The sequence below is a fragment of the Canis lupus genome, chromosome 22 (genome assembly GCF_011100685.1).
Source record: "Canis lupus familiaris isolate Mischka breed German Shepherd chromosome 22, alternate assembly UU_Cfam_GSD_1.0, whole genome shotgun sequence".
Taxonomy (NCBI): domain Eukaryota; kingdom Metazoa; phylum Chordata; class Mammalia; order Carnivora; family Canidae; genus Canis; species Canis lupus.
Genome location: NC_049243.1, coordinates 52,473,409 through 52,493,086, shown reverse-complemented (window position 1 = coordinate 52,493,086; position 19,678 = coordinate 52,473,409). Strand labels below are relative to the sequence as shown.

The window sequence follows — 19,678 nt, the reverse complement described above, 5'->3', positions numbered from 1 at the left end:
AACCCTCTTCCTTGAGGTGTATTGCAGTATGGTTACCAACACATTCAGCACCTTGTAATAATCAAGTTACTGATGTGAGTCATGGAACAGCCCCTGAAATGAAAGAACAAGTCACAGGTTGGCAGCAGAATAAAAATTGACATCAACTAGAGAGGAGCTCAAATACATGAAATCCACACTTTCTGAACTATTTAACACTCACTTCAAACAGCTAATTGCACAGGTTTAAAAAAGAAGCAGCTCAGAGTTGGGAATATGGATATTTGCCCTCTGAGTGACATAGCATTCCTAATGCCTCTTTAATGCTGTTCACAATATAGACTCCACACTGAGGGACCAATCAAATATCAGAAGATTTCATTTCACAGATTACCTTGGATGTAGAAACTTTGGATCCCACTCGTTCTTTTATTGTATCCCAAAACAAGGTTCATTGTACACAGAAATCTTTCAAGACCTGAAGATCTTGCCAATATTGGATAGTAAGATACCAAGTCAAAAAAGTCAAGAATATCCTGAATCAATGCACCAATAGAAAAGATGAGTTTCTTGAGTCTTCTCTTTTGCCTCTTTATTGAGGATCCTGAGAAAGCCAGGAAACAAATGAGGCAGGCAAGATACTGCTTACAAGAAAAAGAATTCTAGAGTCCCTAAATAATTTTAAATGAGCTTTAACCATCAGAGAAAACTAGAAATCAACAACCCTAATTTTGTTTAAAAAGGTAGATGGTGCCTTACATTTTGAGTTTAGCAATAAAACTATCTGCAAAAAATGCCTGGTGATTAAGTCATAAGAAATAATTTCATGCTTAAGTATTACAAATCATGATGTTATTAAGTGAATTTGTGTTTGATTTGTTTATATGCAATTTATTGGATTTTGTGAAATTATCCATAATGTTTTCATACCTTAACTTTAAAAGGACAGTAATCTGTGCTCATCTGCTTATTTCTCTGAAATCACCCATCATAATCATACACAAGCTTATTTACTGGAGAACTACAAGGTTATGTTTTGTACCACAAGATCTGTTCTATTTAGTGTAGGCTTAATAAAATCTTCTACTGTCTTAATGCAGTCTTGTGTAGAACCAGTTGTGTGTTTAACACAAGATGTTCGGTACCCAACGTGGTCAGTCATTCCCATCATAATCACTGTAACCCTGGTAGCCACTGTTCCTTCTCTCATGGATACTGGACATCTTTTTCCATGCTGAGTCCTGATGGAAACTAGCACTAAAAGACCGGCCCAGACGCCCATGCTGCTTCTTGGATATATTATCTTCACTCTCAGATTTAGCAATTCCCTGGGCATGTGTTGGAGGTTGTGATTCTCGTCTAATGGTTCCAAATGGAAAGTTCCAAAGGCCAAATCTTTGCCAATTAAGTCTCTGGAATGCGATGATGCAATGCAAATTTCCCCCAACCTGAGAAGAAAAGAAGCTGGGTTAAGAAAATAAAAGGAATTATGCTAATTATGTGGGTTCCTATGAATTCCCTTATTTTTCCCCTTTTACCTGCCTCAAAACAGACATCATCAGATCACCTTATCCTGCATCTTTCTAGACTAGCTGCCTTTACAAAAATATAACAATGCCCACAGGAACCAAAACACTCCCCTACCCCACCCCCGGCACTGTACGCCTCCCCACAAGTCACACATACTGTAACCTCCCCATTTGCCTAATCCAAACTCCCAAGGTCTGTGGCAACTGGGTGGTCAATCATCAAGTGGCCAACTCTTGATCTGTGAGATCAAGCCCTACCATCCAGCTCTGCACTCAGTACAGTTTACTTGGGATTCTCTCTCTCTCTCTCTGTCTCTCCCCCTCTGCCCCTCACCCACTCTCTCACACTTGTTTGGTTCACTCTCTCTCAAATAAATAAAATCATCAAACACCAAAATCATTCCTCTTCCTATCTCCTATACATTCTCAGTGTTAGTAGGATCATATCAGTGGGAGGTCAACACAATCCACAGAATCTACCATTCCCTGAGAACCTCTCCCAGCTGCCTTCTTTAAACATGGCTCTGCTTTATGGCCACAGTTCATTTGCCTCAGGAATGAACACCTGACCCAAGCTGGGCCAAAGCTCTGAAACTGGGCCAGACACAGGCCAGTCTCATCTGAAAGGGAGATATAAGTTGAAGTTCCTGATCTTCAGGAAACAATCTGGCAGACAAGACCAACATACAACTCCCAAAAGAATCAAACAGATTAGCAACTTGGCCCCTGCTAACATTCTTTGAGGTGATACCTATCCCTTACAAATCCAGGCTATCGTCTTTCCCTTTTCATTCTAAAGATAGCCCTATGTCCTGAAAGTAATTTTCACTTCTCTATCTAAGATACTCTGAACTGGATTTCTATTATTTACAACCTAAAGAGTGCTGAGTCAAAGACTGCATTTGGGCTGGTTGGGAAATATCTTCAAATCCTATTGTGTTCTTACCTTCTTTGTTTTTCGATACTGCAGCCCCCTCTCCAAGTGTCGGATATCTAGATACTCTGGGTTTTGAGTGTTGAGATCAGTAACAATATCTGCCCACCTATAGTGGAAAAGGAAGGATAAAGAACACTTTTCTTTAAGTATAAGATACCATTGTCATGGAATTTTTTTAATATTTTATTTATTTATGTGAGAGAGCACATAAGAGAACGGAGAAGCAGAAGAAGAGGGACTGTGCTGAGTGCAGAGCCCAATGCAAGGCTCGATCTCATGACCCCAAGACTACAATCTAAGCTGAAATCAAGAGTTGGACTCTCAGACACCCTTGTAGCCCCCCCAGACACCCTTGTAATGGAACTGTTCACATGAGCACCTTGCTACAATATTACCATGAAAGTAATTTTCTTATATCAAGATTGTTCCACCTACTAAGCTTTAATTCTTTTTTTTTTAAGATTTATTTATTTATTCATGAGAGACACAGCCAGAGAGAGTGGCAGAGACCCAGGCAGAGTGAGAAGCTGGCTCCTCGCAGGGAGCCCAATGCGGGACTCGATACTGAATCCCAGGATCATGACCCAAGCCGAAGGAAGGCGCCCAACCGCTGAGCCACCCAGGCATCCCTAATTCTTTTTTTTATGACAAGTCAGTTTAACCAGCTATTGCCAAGATTCTCAGTTTTAAAATGCTTACTTTCACAATGAAATACATACATATCAACCTGTTACATGAAATCTTGCAGGCTAGAATAGAAACAGTCCATATTTCCCTTTTAAGTAAAGTCGTTTTCAAAACATTTAAACATTATATGAGGGTGCCTGAGTGTCTCGGTCCATTGGATGTTGACTCTTGGTTTCAGCTCAGCTCATGATCTCCTGGTTGGGAGATGGAGCCCCACCTCCCGTTCCAGCTCCACATTCAGCTCAGTGGGAAATCTGCTTCCCATCTCCCATCTCCCTCTACCCCTCCCTCCCACTCATGCACACTTTCTCTCTCTCTCAAATGAATAAATAAATCTTTAAAAAAAAAGTTAATGTCCATTTATTCACAGACAACATGATTGATTATATATAAAATACAAAGTAATTACAAATTACTCTGTATTATAAAACTATTACTGGAATTAATAAGTGAGTTTGATAAAGATGCAGTATTCAAGGCCTATATAGATAAATTGTATTTTTGTACACTACCAGGAAATAATTAGGAAAGGAAATGTTTTAATATTTAAAAACATTTTAAAGGAAGTATATACTTCCAGTTATAAGACAAATAAGTAGGGATATAATGTACAATATGGGGACTGTGGGAAACACTACTATATGATATATAAGGAAGTCAGTGAGAGAGTAGATCCTAAGAGTTCCCATCACAAGGAGGACTTTTTGTTAACTAAATCTACTGTGGTCATCATTTTACAATATATGTAAATCAAACCATCATGCTGTATACCATCAACTTATATAGTGATATGTGCTAGTTATTTCTCAATAAAACTAGAAAATAGATACTTTTTTAAAATACTTTTTAAAAAAAAATCAATCTGTAATACCATTAAAACACTTAGGAATCTGTATAGCATGGTGACTATAGTTAATAATACTGTATTATATACTTGAAATTTGCTAAGAGAGTAGATCTTAAGTGGTCTCACCACACACACAGAAAAGGTAACTATGTGAGCTAAGGGATATGTTAATTAACACTGATGGTAGTAATCATTTCACAAAATATATATCAAACCAGCACATTGCATACTTCAAATATATACAGTTGTATTTGTACATTATACCTCAATAAGCCTGGGGAAATAAAATTAAGTAAAAAAAAAAAAAAGAACAACATCAAATATTGGTGAAGATATGAAGAACAACTGGACTTTCCATACATTGCTGGTTCGGGAGCAGCTGAGTGGCTCAGTGGTTGAGCATCTGCCTTTGGCTCAGGTCATGATCTCAGGGTCCTGGGATTGAGTCTTGCATCAGGCTGCCTGCAGGGAGCCTGTTTCTCCCTCTGCGTATGTCTCTGCCTTTCTCTCTGTGTCTCTCATGAATAAATAAATAAAATCTTTTTAAAAAAATTGCTGGTGGGAGTGTAAAATGGTACAACCCCACTGGAGTACGTTCTCCCAGTTTCTTAAATACACATCTATAATCAGCAATTCCATTCCTAAATATCTATCCAAGAGAAACAAAACATAAAAACATGTCCTCAAAAAACCTGTACAAGAAAATGTGGCATATCCATACAGCAGAAAAGTATTTGGCCATATAAGCAGATGAAGTTCTAGTCCATGTTACACCACAGATGAACATTGAAAACATTATTCTAAGTGAAAAATGACAGATACAAAGGCCACAAATTTTATGATTCCATTTTTATAAAATGTCCATTTTAGGCAAATGCACAGAGATAGAAAGTAGATCGGCATTGCCAGGGGCTGGGGGAGGGGACTGGGAAGTGATTGCTAACGGATATGGGGTTTCTCTTGGGAGTGATGAAAATGTCCTGGAATTAGGTAATGGTGACTAATGCTCAACTCTGAATACACTAAAATCCATTGAATTGTACATTTTTAAAGAGTGCACTTTTATGATATGTGAATTTTATTTCAAAGAAGTTGTTACTTAAAAAAGTTTTAAAGACATGAACATTAATGTTCCTAACAGCTTTACCCAGAGTACACCAAACTCCAGACAATCCAAATGGTCATCAAACAGGAAAATGGATAACAAATTGTGGTATACTTATAATACTTAATATCACTCAGCAATAAGAAAAGAAGCATGACATGCATGATACTGGGGATAAATTTCACAGGATCACTTAACTGATAGAAGCCAGACAAGAAAGAATATTGTAGGACTCCATATACATGAATTTCAAGAACATGCAAAGCAATTCCACAGTGTTAGAACAGAGGTTGTCTATGGAGACTGACAGGAAAAGAAAATGAGGGTACTTTCAATGCAATGAAAAATGAAAATCTTCCATATCTTGATTTGGGTGGTGGTTACACAGGTGTATTCATTTACCAAAATCCACCTAATTATGCAATTAAGATCTGTGCATTCCATTATATATAAATCTTACCTAAATTAAAGAGAAAAAGAGAAATTAACATACTTTTTACAGTGAATAGCAGGATGTTTTCTACTTGATTCTCCAATTAAGATCCAATATTCTACTTCTTGTGGTAAGAGGGGACCCCTGCTAAATATAAAATATAGCAAGCTTAATAAAGGCCATTCACTCCTTTGATAATATTGCTTCAACTATGTTAATAAAATATATACTAAAGTTTATTTAAATATGACATTCATTAATGCTAGAATAGATATTATGTTTAGGCTTGAAGAAATTTCTTAAGGCCATTAAAGAGAAAGCATAAATTAAACTTAGGTCTTGACCTCTATTATAAAATATAGGACAAAAAAAAAAAAGAAAAGAAAAAGAAATATACCACCTCTCAGCATCTAAAAGAAGAAAAAAAAATCCTAGTATACTACCAGCATTCTCCCAACTACTCCTCTCCTTTCACTGTGTATTTAAAAAGTTTCAAAAAGCATAATAAAAAAAAAAACTTAAAGTATACCAATGCCCTCATCTCACCTCCAGAAACTAATTCAAGTAAGTCTGGAGTAGAGCACAGGGAGGGATTTGCCCAGTTGTAAAGGCATCTCAGGTGATTCTTAGGTACAGGCAAAGGTGGGAGAACTCTCCCTTAAAGAGTACAAAGTAGGAGTACCTATTTTTTCACATTTCATATTTGATAGATATCTGGAGTAAGGTGAAGGTGCAGGAGGAAACCATAGGAGAAACAACATGCCTCACCTCCAGAGAGATGAAAAAAACATTTCAGGGTTTGGAGAAATCAAGTCGTTTCCCTCTTCCTCCCCATTCACAAAAACACAATGTCCAGCTTCCTGGTTCTCCCAGGTCTCAGGATCCTGTCCCAGGATGCCCCAGCCCCACAGTGCCTTGAGAGGGACTCATGCTACATAGCCTCCAGCCCCAAAGAACCCATCCTACCCCCCAGATGACCAAGCCGTGCTCTCCCTGCCTGGCCCTCAGGTTTCATGGAAAGAGAGCAATGCTACTCCTACCTCCTCCTTGAGCAAAGGGGAACACTGGTAAATTCCACATTTTTCACCATGAGAAAAGATGCTTCTTACTGTATTCATTTGGGACAATTTTTTGCTACAAGATTCCATAATTCATTTTCCGTGTGGGACAATGGATGAAAACACCATGACATAATATGTGAAGTCCTTTGCAACCATTCTATAATATACATAAAAGTGATTTTTCAAACATCTTTCTCTTCATGAGTCTGAAGTACCCAAGTGGATAATGTAAAAGCACAACTAACCAAATGCAATTCCGCAAAAGAGTAAGCTAAAATATTTAAAGAATAGTTGAACTTTAAAAATAGAAAAAGAATAGTCTAACTAGAAGTAGAGAGAGCAAATAACCAAGTGTTCCAATCTGTGAGCAACTAAATATTTCTTAAATGCCTTCTACCACACATTTTCTTGGTGAATTATCCACATAAAATATGGAAATACCTACCTGAATGCTTTATTAGCTTTAACAGGGGTTGCTTCAAATCCAATCGGACAAAAATAATGATTTTGGCAATGATAGATATAAGCCAGTGATTCATCTTTCAATCCATGAGTTAACTTCGACAACGCCCCTGAAGCTAAACAAAAGCAAAAGCAAACAAACTGAGGGACCCTGAAGCACTGTCGATGCTTTATACACACACTCAAATTGCTGAGGAAAAATCAGAAATATAGATACAAAAAATATTAACAAATTTACTTTCAGTTTTACCCTTTCAACTGAAATTCAGATAAACTGAATAGCAAACTAAAGACCTGAACTATATCCTTGCTTATCAAAACCTTCTAATAGCACATACTTACCTACAAAATTTGATTACCACATAAAATCTAATACCCAAACAATGGTCTCAACTTTTCTGGTTGTGCACATCTGTCACTGGAAGTTTCTGAATAGGCATGCTCAATAGAAGCATTTTTGTTTATAGACTATGTATACTACTAACATGCTACTAATACGACTTTATAAGAGATATACAAAAGGTAGAAATTTTTAATTTGTAATTTCCAATATGTCCTTCCCATTCCATGGTGGTCTCATCTCGCATAGCTCCAGCAGTATGTACGTCCCCAATCTGAAGAGCGCTGATATTGATGGGTAAATATAAACTCCAGATAATATACAAACCCCCAAAGAGCAAACATTTCCCCACTAACACACACTTTACTCTTTCTACAAAAGTTACCCAGGCTAGAGGGAGAGCTTTCATAAGCCAAGTGATGAGACAAGAACATCTCTCAGACAGGCTGACCATACCACAGAATCCTCTTATAACCATTCTTCCTTTTACATTTCCCACAGCTATATTAGTTGTGAAGTAATTTCAAAAGTATTACCCTACGCAATGTTTTTTTACCAACACTCAATACTTAAAGCCATTAACTGAGGTTTTATTAACTTGCATCTCCGGGAAGAAACTAAATTATGCATGAACAAATAGCCCATTCAAACTGGAAATCCTAAAAATAGGGAAGCAGATGAAAGCTGGCAATTTATGGTTTCCCCGATTGACTTTTTGGCCACTGACATAGCTAAAGACCACTCAGAACAGCAGGTCAAGGGCTGTAGCAAAGCTAACGCAGCAACATGCCACCCCACCCCTCCAGCCACACACAGTTTGTGAGCTGCCTGGGGGTAATAACATTTCAGGCTTCATTTTCTTCTCCAAGGCTTCATCTAGGTCTTTCCCATAGATTTTTACTTCACGGCCTACCAGCAGGGCATATCTACATGATGAGGTGATCTTTTCCACTAACATTTCTATAGCATAATGACAAATGATAAATAAATCTTTCTGCAGCTTTTGGTTGCTTCCCCTGGCAATTTAAAAACTAACATCCAAGGGCAGCTCTAAATGAATGCCCATCAGAATTAAAATTCTGAAGAGGGTCATTATGTCACTACCGTAGTTGATTCCAGGATCATAGCAAATGTCAATGTATGCATATGGACTCCTAACAAATTCAAAAATTACAAAAGATGGTTATACATATAATTGGTTGAGAAAAAACTCTTAAACTCTTTTTTTAAAATTGAGAAAATGTCAAATAGGAAGTTTTTCCAAATAATTAAAACTTCCCAACTAAAATTTTTAATAAATAAAATAAAAGGAATTTTTATTATAGCTTTTTTTTAAAAAAAAGATTTTATTTATTTATTCATGGGAGACAGAGAGAGAGAGAGAGAGAGAGAGAGGGAGAGAGAGAGGCAGAGACACAGGCAGAGGGAGAAGCAGGCTCCATGCAGGGAGCCTAACGTGGGACTCGATCCTGGGTCTCCAGGATCATGCCCTGGGCTGAAGGCGGGGCTAAACGGCTGACCCACCTGGGCTGCCCTTGTTATAGCTTTTTAATGAATATCTAAGTATTTGACAATTTCCTTCTTTAAAGTCAAATATAATACAAAACATCTGACTTCATTTGTGTGTGAAGAGTAATGACTCTAATGTCCTGGAGCAAATGAGATAAAGTAAGAAAATTTGCTCTCATCAATCTTTACATCTTTTTTTGTCTGCCACATTCTGACCACGTCCTCATTTTTTAGAAGACATGAGATGTTTGGGTGTTGTTGTTTTTCTATAGAGTAATAATTATGGGCTTAGTGCTAGGCATGGATGTTTCTGCTCCTTACTTCCAAGATTCTGATTAATTTGGATTAGGGATTAGCAAATTTTTTCTTAAGGGGCCAGAAAGTAAATATTGGAGGTTTGTGGGTCATGAGCGCTCCTCATACTAGTCATCTCTGCCATTGTAGCATAGAAGTAGCCGTAGGCAATGTGTAAGCAAACGGTTATGGCCGTGTTCCAACCAAACTTTATAAAAAGGACAGTAGTTTAATGACCTCTAATTTAGATCAATAATTTTCAAACTTTTTTTGGACATAATCCTTCTGCAAGGAAAGCTGACATGGCAGGCTAGTACATAAGAGAGCTAAATGCACAGTGTCTGTGGCCAAAAAGGAGGTAGAGAATCTAGATGCCCTGTCCTCTCCCCTCTCAGCACAAAGGCATTGCCATAGAATTCCCATGGATCCATTAAGCGCAATTTGCAAATCACTGAATTTCCTATGAACTGAAGACCCAGCTCTTGAGAAAGAGGTTGGATAACATCTCTTTAGAAAGACTACAGCAATAGTTCTCAAGCTTGACACATGGAGCTTGTTAAACAACTGATTGCTGGTACCCAACCCCAGAAGTTTGACTCAGTATGTCTAGAGTGGGGATGAAGAATCTGCATGTCTAACAAGTTAGCGGGTGGTGCTGATATTGGTCCAACCATCACATTTTGAGACTTGGTCTAGAGTTAAAGGAAAATTTCATTCAACTCAATCCAGTAACAGTAAGCAATTCGTGAGCACCTACTAACTCACAAGAAGCAAGTAATGCACAAGACATTAACCTGCCCTCACAGAGAAGATAAAACAAGTGACTTTCATGGAGTAAGACAGTGCCACAGAAAAGGGATATAATTCAAAGGAGGAAGAACACATCAGGTTTGAAGAATCAAGAAGGGTGGCATTCAAGACAGACTTTAATGAAGTGTTAGGATTGCAAAAATCCAAACAGAGGAAAGGCCATGAGGAGAAAACAAAATCATAGCAGGGCAGGGATATAATTAGGGAGCAGCAAGTGCTCTAGTTTAGAATATACAGTATGATAGCATAGCAAGTCCTACCGTAGGGCACCCCCAGAATTGCAGGAAGGTCAGAAAAAGATCACCCTCTGAAATAAAAGACAGTAAATACAGTATTTAATACATTAAGGTAGTCATCCAGGGAAGTACTTCCAGTCAGGAGAAGATACAGAAATGTGTTACTGATGGAAACTAAATTCAGCACGATGTTCAGCCTCAACCAGAGTATTTCTAAAAAATCTGAAACCTACATGACAAAGCAACCATTTCCAACTGCAGAGCCTGATCTGCATGGCATACAGGGAGAAGAGAACTACTAGAATCAGTTGGCCTGCTATACGGTGAGGAGGAGCATGATTCCTGAGTGGCCAACAAGAGAATTCTGGTCCCATTGGTTAGATGTTTCTCACCCTAAGTTAATATATAAACATTCTGGTATTCTTTGAGCTTGCCTAGTGTGAGTTTGTTCTATAGAGCCTGATCATCTATAGGAGAACTCTAGAAGAAGTTATCAAAATGTATTTTACATCTTCGAAGACAAGAACCTGATTCTTTAATCCAGAAATGTAACATCATCCTGCAAGGCTCTTCCTCCCTTGACATCTTTTAAATATAACGGATACATGTAGGACAGCAGTGAAAGGACAATCTGCACCAGCTTTGAATGATGCTAAGGATTTTATACTTTACGCAAGCAATAGAGAGCTCCTAAAGCAGAAGGATCTATTACCACTGCACTTTGAAAAGTGCCATAGTGTCAAATAAGAATTGGGGAAACCAGTGGGTGAGGAAAACAGAATATTAACGCATAGTCCACGAGACGAGCTAAGTCACTGTGGTAAGCTCAAAGCAGCAGCCACAGTGAGAGTGTATATGAGTCACAAAGAGATAGGGTAGAGGTAGCTAATCTTGGTTAAGCAAAACTAATAAGTTAAAATATATACTAGAATTAAAATGAAAGACATGGGGCAGCCCCAGTGGCTCAGTGGTTTAGCGCTGCCTTCTGCCCAGGGCAGGATCCTGGAGACCCAGGATCGAGTCCCACGTCAGGCTCCCTGCATGGAGCCTGCTTCTCCCTCTGCCTGTGTCTCTGCCTTTCTCGCTCTCTATGTCTCTCATGAATAAATAAATAAAATCTTAAAAAAAAAATAAAATAAAATGAAAGACATGAACATTAGTATAATTGTTAGGCTAGCTGATTAGAAAAAAATTAATTGGGTGTCTAGGTGGCTCAGTTGGTTAGGCTTCTGCCTTTGGCTCAAGTCATGATCTCAGAGTCCTGGGATCGAGCCTCACGTTGGGCTCCCTGCTCAGTGGGGAGCCTGCTTCTCCCTCTCCCTCTGCTCCTCTACTCACTCATGTTCTCCCTTTCTCTCTCTCTCTCTCTCTCTCAATCTCAAGTAAATGAATGAAATCTTTAAAAATAAATAAATAAAATTAAACTAGGGGCACCTGCGTGGTTCAGTCAGGTAAATGTCAACTTTGGTTCAGGTCATGATTCCAGGGCCCTGGGATTGAGCCCCACATCTGGCTCCCTGAGAAGTCTGCTTGTCTCTCTCCCATTGCCCCTCCCTACCCCACCCCCATCACTGGTGCACTCTCTCTCTGTCCCAAATAAATACATAAACTCTTGAAAAAAATAAAAAAATAATAATCTAGACTTCCCTGGCACAAATGTTGGTAGCTAACTGAGGTTTTTAACTCACCTGAATAATAATAGTAATATAATAACAATATATGAACCAATAGTTTGAACTAGTTGTTGACAACTTACTGAAAAACTTTTATTATGAGTAATTACATCTCTGAAAAAATACTTCTACTTACATCAACAGTTAATCTGTTATTTTCATCAAAATCCCTGTAATTTTGTTTTTATTCCATGAGTGAGCTTGGTTTCCATTTACTGAGGGACCACCGGAAATGGTCCTGTCAGCAAGCACTGGGGAGTTACCAAGTCAAAGAAGCCTAGTACCCAAGAAAACAGGCCTAATATTTCTTTAAAAATAATTTAAACAAAAAGAGAATAGACATTTCAAAGTGTTTTTCAAGTGAACAGCAACAAGTGACAATGGTTTTCACTACTGAATATCCCAGAAACAAATGAGAAAAGCCTATTTCTCAACTCTTTCTTCCACAAAGAGGGAAAACAGAAAGGTCTTTCACTTGACGCATGTACCGCCCTTCCCTCTGAACACAGCCAGAAGTTCTAGGACAGCCTGTGAGAGGTCATGGGGCACCATATATGGACTCAAAGGGCTAGTGAAGGCTGTCCCTATGGTCAAGGAGCTGGACATAAACATTGAAAAGATGAAATGTGGGGCACCTGGGTGGCTCAGTCAGTTAGGCATCTGCCTTCGGCTAGAGTCATGATCCCAGAGTCTTGGAATCAAGCCCTGCATCAGGTTCCCTGCTCCAGAGAGAGTCTGCTTCTCCCTTTCTCTTTCTCTCTAGCTTTTGCCCTGCTCATACTTGCTCTCTCTCAAATAAATAAATAAAATCTTAAAAAAAAAAAAAGATGAAATGTAAAGCCAAATGCCAGACAACAGATGCAAATAATCCATCCTGTAGGAATAAAGAGGAACTGGCCCCTAATGTGGCAAGGAGAGCTTCAGTGATAGAGCAGGGTTGGCACATGACAACATTATTGAGGAAGAAGACATGAAAATTCCAAGGCGGCAAGCAGATCAATTATCCTTCAGGAAATACACACAGAAAAAGACATGGTCAGGAGTTAAGTATTGTACTAGGGAAAATGAAAACAGAAAGAAAATACGAAAATATATTATTAAAATTCATTTGGAGAAATGGCAGGAACCCTGCTCCCCCCTGCCAAGAAAAGAGGGTTGGTGCAGGGGAATAGGTGAATAGGTAGTTCATTCCATTCCTCAGTAAAAAAATACCTGGTGTATATTGGAGGAAGTTTGAACATATGGACAAAAAAAGTGCATAGGGCCCCGTACCACAGATTATTAGGGGCACTGGTGAATTTACACATCAAATCATTAAGTTAAAAAAGTCATAAAGGACTCAAGAGGTACTAGTCTATTAAGAAAAATAAATAAATAAAATACAAACCCTCAAAAGATTTGCAAATGACAGTTTTCTAAAAAAAGTAGGGCATAACATCTTGAAGTTGGACAGGATGTTGAACAAAATTTGTTTAAAATTCCAGAACAGTGGTTCCTAAATCAACTGTCTCCAGGGCCCTATCAGTATTTTCTTACATTCCATTAATAAGTAACTACATTTTCTTACTTTGAGAATTCAATTAAACTGATTTTCTTTGATACCATATTCTTTCTGATATCATATTTTCTTTCATATTACAATTTCTCTGAGTCTTCATGATTCCTCTGATTTCCTTTCATTTTACTGACCTTCTCCACATAGGTCCTCCCCTCTATCTAGATGCTGCTGATATTAATGCAACAAAAGCCCATGAACTTCTCTGATGAAATCCTCTTCTGACTGGTAGGCAATGAGATAAGCAAGTACTCATGAGTTTTAAGTTGGTGTCTCTCAGGGCCCTACTCATAATGCAGTCTTGAGACAGTATCCTGAGAACTGTGTTACAGTACTTTTCCACTGTCTCTGACACATACATGTGATATCCTCTCCACTCATTTTTTTTTAAGATTTCATTTATTTATTCATGAGAGACACAGAGAGAGACAGAGAGGCAGAGACACAGGCAGAGGGAGAAGCAGAGTCCATGCAGGAAGTCCAATGTAGGACTCAATCCCAGGACTCCGGGATCATGCCCCGAGCCAAAGGCAGATGCTCAACCACTGAGCTACCCAGGCATCCCCTTTCCATTGATTATTGCATTATTTATAAAAAAGGTCTACCAATTGCTGCTCTCGGTTAATGATCCTCAGTGTGGACACATCCAAGTGGTTACACAAGACCTCTTGGGGCACAGAAGTAAAATATTAGATCATTTACTGATGTTTATTGTCATACTAAAGCAAATTAAGCTTTACTAATATTTATTCTATGGATTGAGCATGCATGTCACAAAAGGTCACATGTCACACATGTGCAGTCCCCAGAGAAGGGATGGAGTCCCAGAGTGGAGGTGCTGGCTCATATCACTAATTACTGTGCTGCAACACCCTTGCTCATTCACTTGCCTCCAGCAAACTTCTGTCTCCAGTGTAAATTTTAGAAGACCTTTAATGAATAAAATCATTATTATACTTTGTCATAACTGGAGAATGTTTAAATCTTTTGGGCCAGAAAAAAGATTCAACTTATCTTGTGAAAGTAAATGTGAATATCTTAAAATAAAGGTCTCATAAAACATAGAGCCAAATTATCCATTTTCTTTCACAAAAAGCATCCCAAACCCATGGACATGGTGATACCATTCCAGTAATTCTGATACCATTAACAGTCATCCTGGCAGATATTTTTTTTAAAAAGAAAAATATGGGATATCTGGGTGGCTCAGCAGTTGAGCATCTGCCTTCGGCTCAAGGTGTGATCCCAGAGTTCCGGGATAGAGTCCTACACATCAGGCTCCCTGTGGGGAGCCTGCTTCTCCCTCTGCCTATGTCTCTGCCTTCTCTCTGTGTCTCTCATGAATAAATACATAAAATCTTTTAAATAAATAAATAAATAAATAAATAAATAAATAAATAAATAAATAAATAAATAAATAAAAAGAAAAATATGCAGCAATCTAAAAATCAAACAAAATCCCTGAGCTAAGGAGAGACAGAACATTTAGGGGGAAAATGTTTAGTAATGTTTCTATCAATATATAATTTTGTTGCTGAAAATAACATATGTTAATTACAAAAAAAATTAACTATTTAATAGCTCTAAAATGCAGTAGGATGGTTAAAAGAAGCCAACACCAGAACCCACAGAACAACAAGTGGTTAGGTTTGAGATCTGAAGTCAGGCAGACCACGTTTGACCCCTAAATCTACCACCCAACTAGCTGTGCAACCCCTGTTGAGTTTATTGAATTTACCATATGTTTCCTCATCAGTAAAGGGGGAATGATACATCTGTACAGGATTGCTACAGAATTAAAGCAAGTACGTCAACACAGTACTTAGCACACACTAAATTCCCACTAAATGATGATTTTACTACTATAAAATTAATCTTTAAAAAACTAGGCCAAAATAAATAAATAAATAAATAAATAAATAAATAAATAAATAAATATAAATAAATAAATAAATAAATAAAAAACTAGGCCATGGGCAGCTCCAGTGGCGCAGCGGTTTAGCACCGCCTGCAGCCTGGGGCATGATCCTGGAGACCCGGGATCTAGTCCCATCGGGCTTCCTGTATGGAGCCTGCTTTTCCCTCTGCCTGTGTCTCTGCTGCTCTCTCTCTATCTCTCTCTCTCTCTCTCTCCCGGTGTGTCTCTATGAATAAATAAACAAAATCTTTAAAAAAAAAAAAAAAAAAAAAAAAAAAAAAAACTAGGCCAGCCTGGGTGACTCAGTGGTTTAGCACTGCCTTCGGCCCAGGGCGTGATGCTGGAGACACCGGGTCAAGTCCCACATCGGCTCCCTGCACGGAGCCTGCTTCTCTCTCTGCCTATGTCTCTGCCTCTCTCTCTCTCTCTCTCTCTCTCTCTCTCTCTGTCTCATGAATAAATAAATAAAATCTTTAAAAAAAATAACTGGGAACTAGAAATGTATAGTAAAATGTACCAAAATGCCCTTACATTTAAATGAAATTACCCTCAGGGTGACTGAGTGGCTCAGTCAGTTAAGCATCCTACTCTTGATCTTGGCTCAGGTCATGATCTCAGGGTCCTGAGATCAAGCACCATGTCCAGCTCCATGCTCAGTGTAGAACCAGCCTGTCCCTCTCCCTCTGCTCCTCTCCAACCATGCACTCACTCTCCCTCTTTCTCTCTCTCAAATAAATAAATAATCTTTAACAAAATAAAAAAGTAAATAAAATTACCCTGAAAAGGTAATATATGAGCAAGATGACAGCAGTCAATGTGATTATATAATTTTATCATGGCAATGATGAGCATCTTGTTTTACACTGATATTATAAGCTAGCATCACTATAAACTACAGTACAGATCAGCAAGGATAATAATCTAGAACCAACATAATATTATTTTCCTTTAATTTAAAGAAATAAGGTGTAAGATGTTTCATTCCTAGAATAAAAAATATACACTTCTTAGGATATATGTCCTCTGGCTAATAGGCAGGAATTATTAAATATTAGTAAAAAGTACATTAGGGATCACCAGACTTATTACCAAAGATGATCCTTACTTGTCAATGCTGATTTAAAAAAAAAAAAAAAAAAACGACCAAAGACCTTAAAACCCCAAAATTGTATAAACATTCAATAAATATTAGTTACTATATGACTATCTACAAATAAATCTGGTTTAAAGAAGTAGATGTTGATCAAAGACCTTAAAACCCCAAAATTGTATAAACATTCAATATGTTGATCATAATAAAGAAATTTAATCACAGAAGTAATTTAATCACAGAAGTAAGGTAATATTCATAGTATATAGCTGTCTAAGGAATTCTAAGTTAGGACTGTTTCACACAACAGAACATAAATGTGAATATAAACACAAATCTATAAAACATAAAGTTTTTAAACTGACACATCATTTTTTCTTCCTTGGGATACATAGACCCTGAATAACCCTGCCAATGACATGACAAAAGTACTGGATAAAATATTAAAAAGATATGCTAAAATACATAACTGAAGAATTTCCAGAGATTAAAAAAGAAATTAAAGTAGAAGTCCTATGAAGGCATTTGATCTGAGGGTTTCTGCTAAACCCCATAAAATGTAAGTTTCTACTTTGATGGCTACAGGAGGTATGCAAAAAATAACCCTGGGGTGCTCAGGATAGAGAAGGAAGGACACCAAAATATGCCTGTCACCCAAAATATGCCTGTTTGACATAAAAATTATTTTGAGCTAAAGGCAATTAAGCAGCTGCAAATGTAGAAAAAGCTCTCTCAACCCTCCCTTTCCCTATATAAAGGTAGGATATAAATTCTTTTACTAGAGAAAAAATATCTTCTATATATTTACTTACCAGTTTCTCCAGCTGTTTTATTCTTCCCATGTGGCTTATATAGAACATACGAACATCCTTTTACATGAAAGTGGTCATTAATTTGTCTAAACCATCTGAAAACAACAAGAACATTTGTTCATGGCAACAGTTCCATAGCACAGATGGCACAGTTCCAATTCCAGATAAATTCAGGCAGCACCCAAGTTTGGCATATCTATGAGAGTTTGGGACTCTACAACTGGAAACATGGTTTACTATCAACAAACATTTACTGCATTGTTATTTTGCAGAACTAGAAATAAGGTAATTGCCTCTAAGTGAGGACTTCATACCTCATAAGTGTTGTATTTCCAGTGAAAGGGCCGAACCTAATATCTTCAAATGGGGGTTGAAAGCCCAAAATATGTAAAGCTTCTTCTTGAGTAATAGGTGGAAGACTACAAAAGAAACATTGCTTTTCATTTTACAATTTCAATCATATGCAAATATAACCTGTCTCAATACTCATATGTCATTCTGATTTGCAAACAATTTTACTAATACAGTTGATCCTTGAACAACATGAGTTTGAATGCAGGGATCCACTTATACGCAGATTTTTTTTATATAAAAATACAGTGCAGAACTTTTTTTTTCATTTTTTATTTTTTTTATTTATTTATTTATTTATTTATTTATTTATTTATTTATTTATTTATTAGTGCAGTACTTTAAATGCATTTTCTCTTCCTTACCATATTCTTTTTCTTTTCTGTTTTTCAGAGATTGGGGGGTCGGGGCATAGGGAGAGAGAAAGGATCTCAAGCAGGCTCCTCACCCAGCACAGAGCCTGACACAGGGCTTGATCTCATAACCCTTTCAGATCATGACCTGAGCTGAAATCAAGAGTTGGATATTTAACTGAAGGAGCCACCTAGGGACCCCTCCTTACAATATTCTTAAAAGCATTTTTTTCCCTTGCTTACTTTATTATAAGAATACAGTATATAGGGCAGCCTGGGCAGCTCAGCGGTTTAGCTCTGCCTTCAGCCCAGGGTGTGATCCTGGAGACCCAGGATTGAGTCCCACGTCAGGCTCCCTGCATGGAGCCTGCTTCTCCCTTTGCCTGTGTCTCTGCCTCTCTCTTTCTCTCTCTCTCTCTCTCTCTCTCCGTTTCTCTCATGAATAAATAAATAAAATCTTTTTAAAAAAAAAGAATACAATATATAATACATACAACATACAATGTATGTGTTCATCTATTGTTTATATTATTGGTAAGGCTTCAGTAGGCATGAGTAGTTAAGTCTTTGAACAGTCAAAACTTTTATGTGGATTTTATTTTACTTTTTTTTTAAGATTTTATTTATTTATTCATGAGAGTCACAGGCAGAGGGCAAAGCAGGCTCCCTGCGGGAAGCACAATGTGGAACTCAATCCCAGGACCCTGTGATCATGACCTAAGGCAAAGGCAGACACTCACCCACTGAACCACCCAGGCATCCCTTCACGTGGGTTTTAGACTGCCCTAACCCCTGTGTTGTTCAATAGTCAACTATATTTTTAATTTTTATTTTGTCACAAATAATGCATGCTTATTATTTTCAGCTGAAGGCTTATTACAAAATGTAGTAATCTTTTCTCAATTTGTGAAAAACTTCTTCTTAAAAATATTTAATTACAGAAAAAGCAACACCAAATAACTTCTGGATTTAGAATTTAGAGATACCAATAAATTAACATACTTACTTTCCAGCTCCCATTGTGCTATATAAGAAATTCCAACATGAAATTAATGAGGAGATACCACAAGAAGTCTTATATTGTGGTCGACTTATGCAGTACCTGAGAAAACAGAAGACCATTTTCTTCACTTAAATGAATACAAAATAAGCATATAGAAATATAACACTCATGCCAATGAAATGTGTTAACGTAATGTAAATGCTACTCATTCAAGCCAATGTAAAATCTCTACTCACTTAAAAGATTTTTATATTTATTAAACATATCGTAAATGCATAACAACAGTAAACCATCAGTTTAATAAAGTTAGCTAAGTTAACTAACCACTAGGTAAAATAAATGTTATCTAAACCAATGGAAAAAAAATAACAATATATATGTAGACACCAACACTAAAATTTCAGTGTAAGCTCCTAGTTGAGCTGCATACATGATTACTTACAAATGCAAAAATACTGGAGAAACAAAAGCATTGTCCCCATGCATCAACTTTTCAGACTCTTCAACTCAGACTGAAAAACATCCATTTATCACCCACTTTGTCCAACTAAAACCCTTAGGTGAGAAGCAGTGGTTGCATTGTCACAGAGAACTTTAAAGTCTAATACAAAATCCTCCCATGGCACAATTTTGTTGCACTGAGTAATCCAGACAATTTTCCAAATAGTCGTGTGTTGGGCAGCCCAGGTGGCTC

The 19,678-nt window shown here is 37.5% G+C and overlaps 1 protein-coding gene and 1 long non-coding RNA gene across 3 annotated transcripts in view; one reads left to right on the top strand and one right to left on the bottom strand.

The window, feature by feature from the left end:
* The window catches only part of LOC111091702, a 29,087-nt gene that overhangs the window by 3,925 nt on the left and 5,484 nt on the right, over positions 1 to 19,678 (top strand). The gene's annotated exons all lie outside the window — the stretch shown is intronic.
* BIVM (basic, immunoglobulin-like variable motif containing) lies at positions 799 to 19,001 on the bottom strand. Its single transcript, NM_001252348.1, is given in 7 exon segments — positions 799 to 1,427; positions 2,455 to 2,551; positions 5,578 to 5,664; positions 7,024 to 7,156; positions 17,278 to 17,372; positions 17,592 to 17,696; positions 18,988 to 19,001. Coding segments are annotated over 7 exon segments (825 nt in total). The 3' UTR covers positions 799 to 1,133.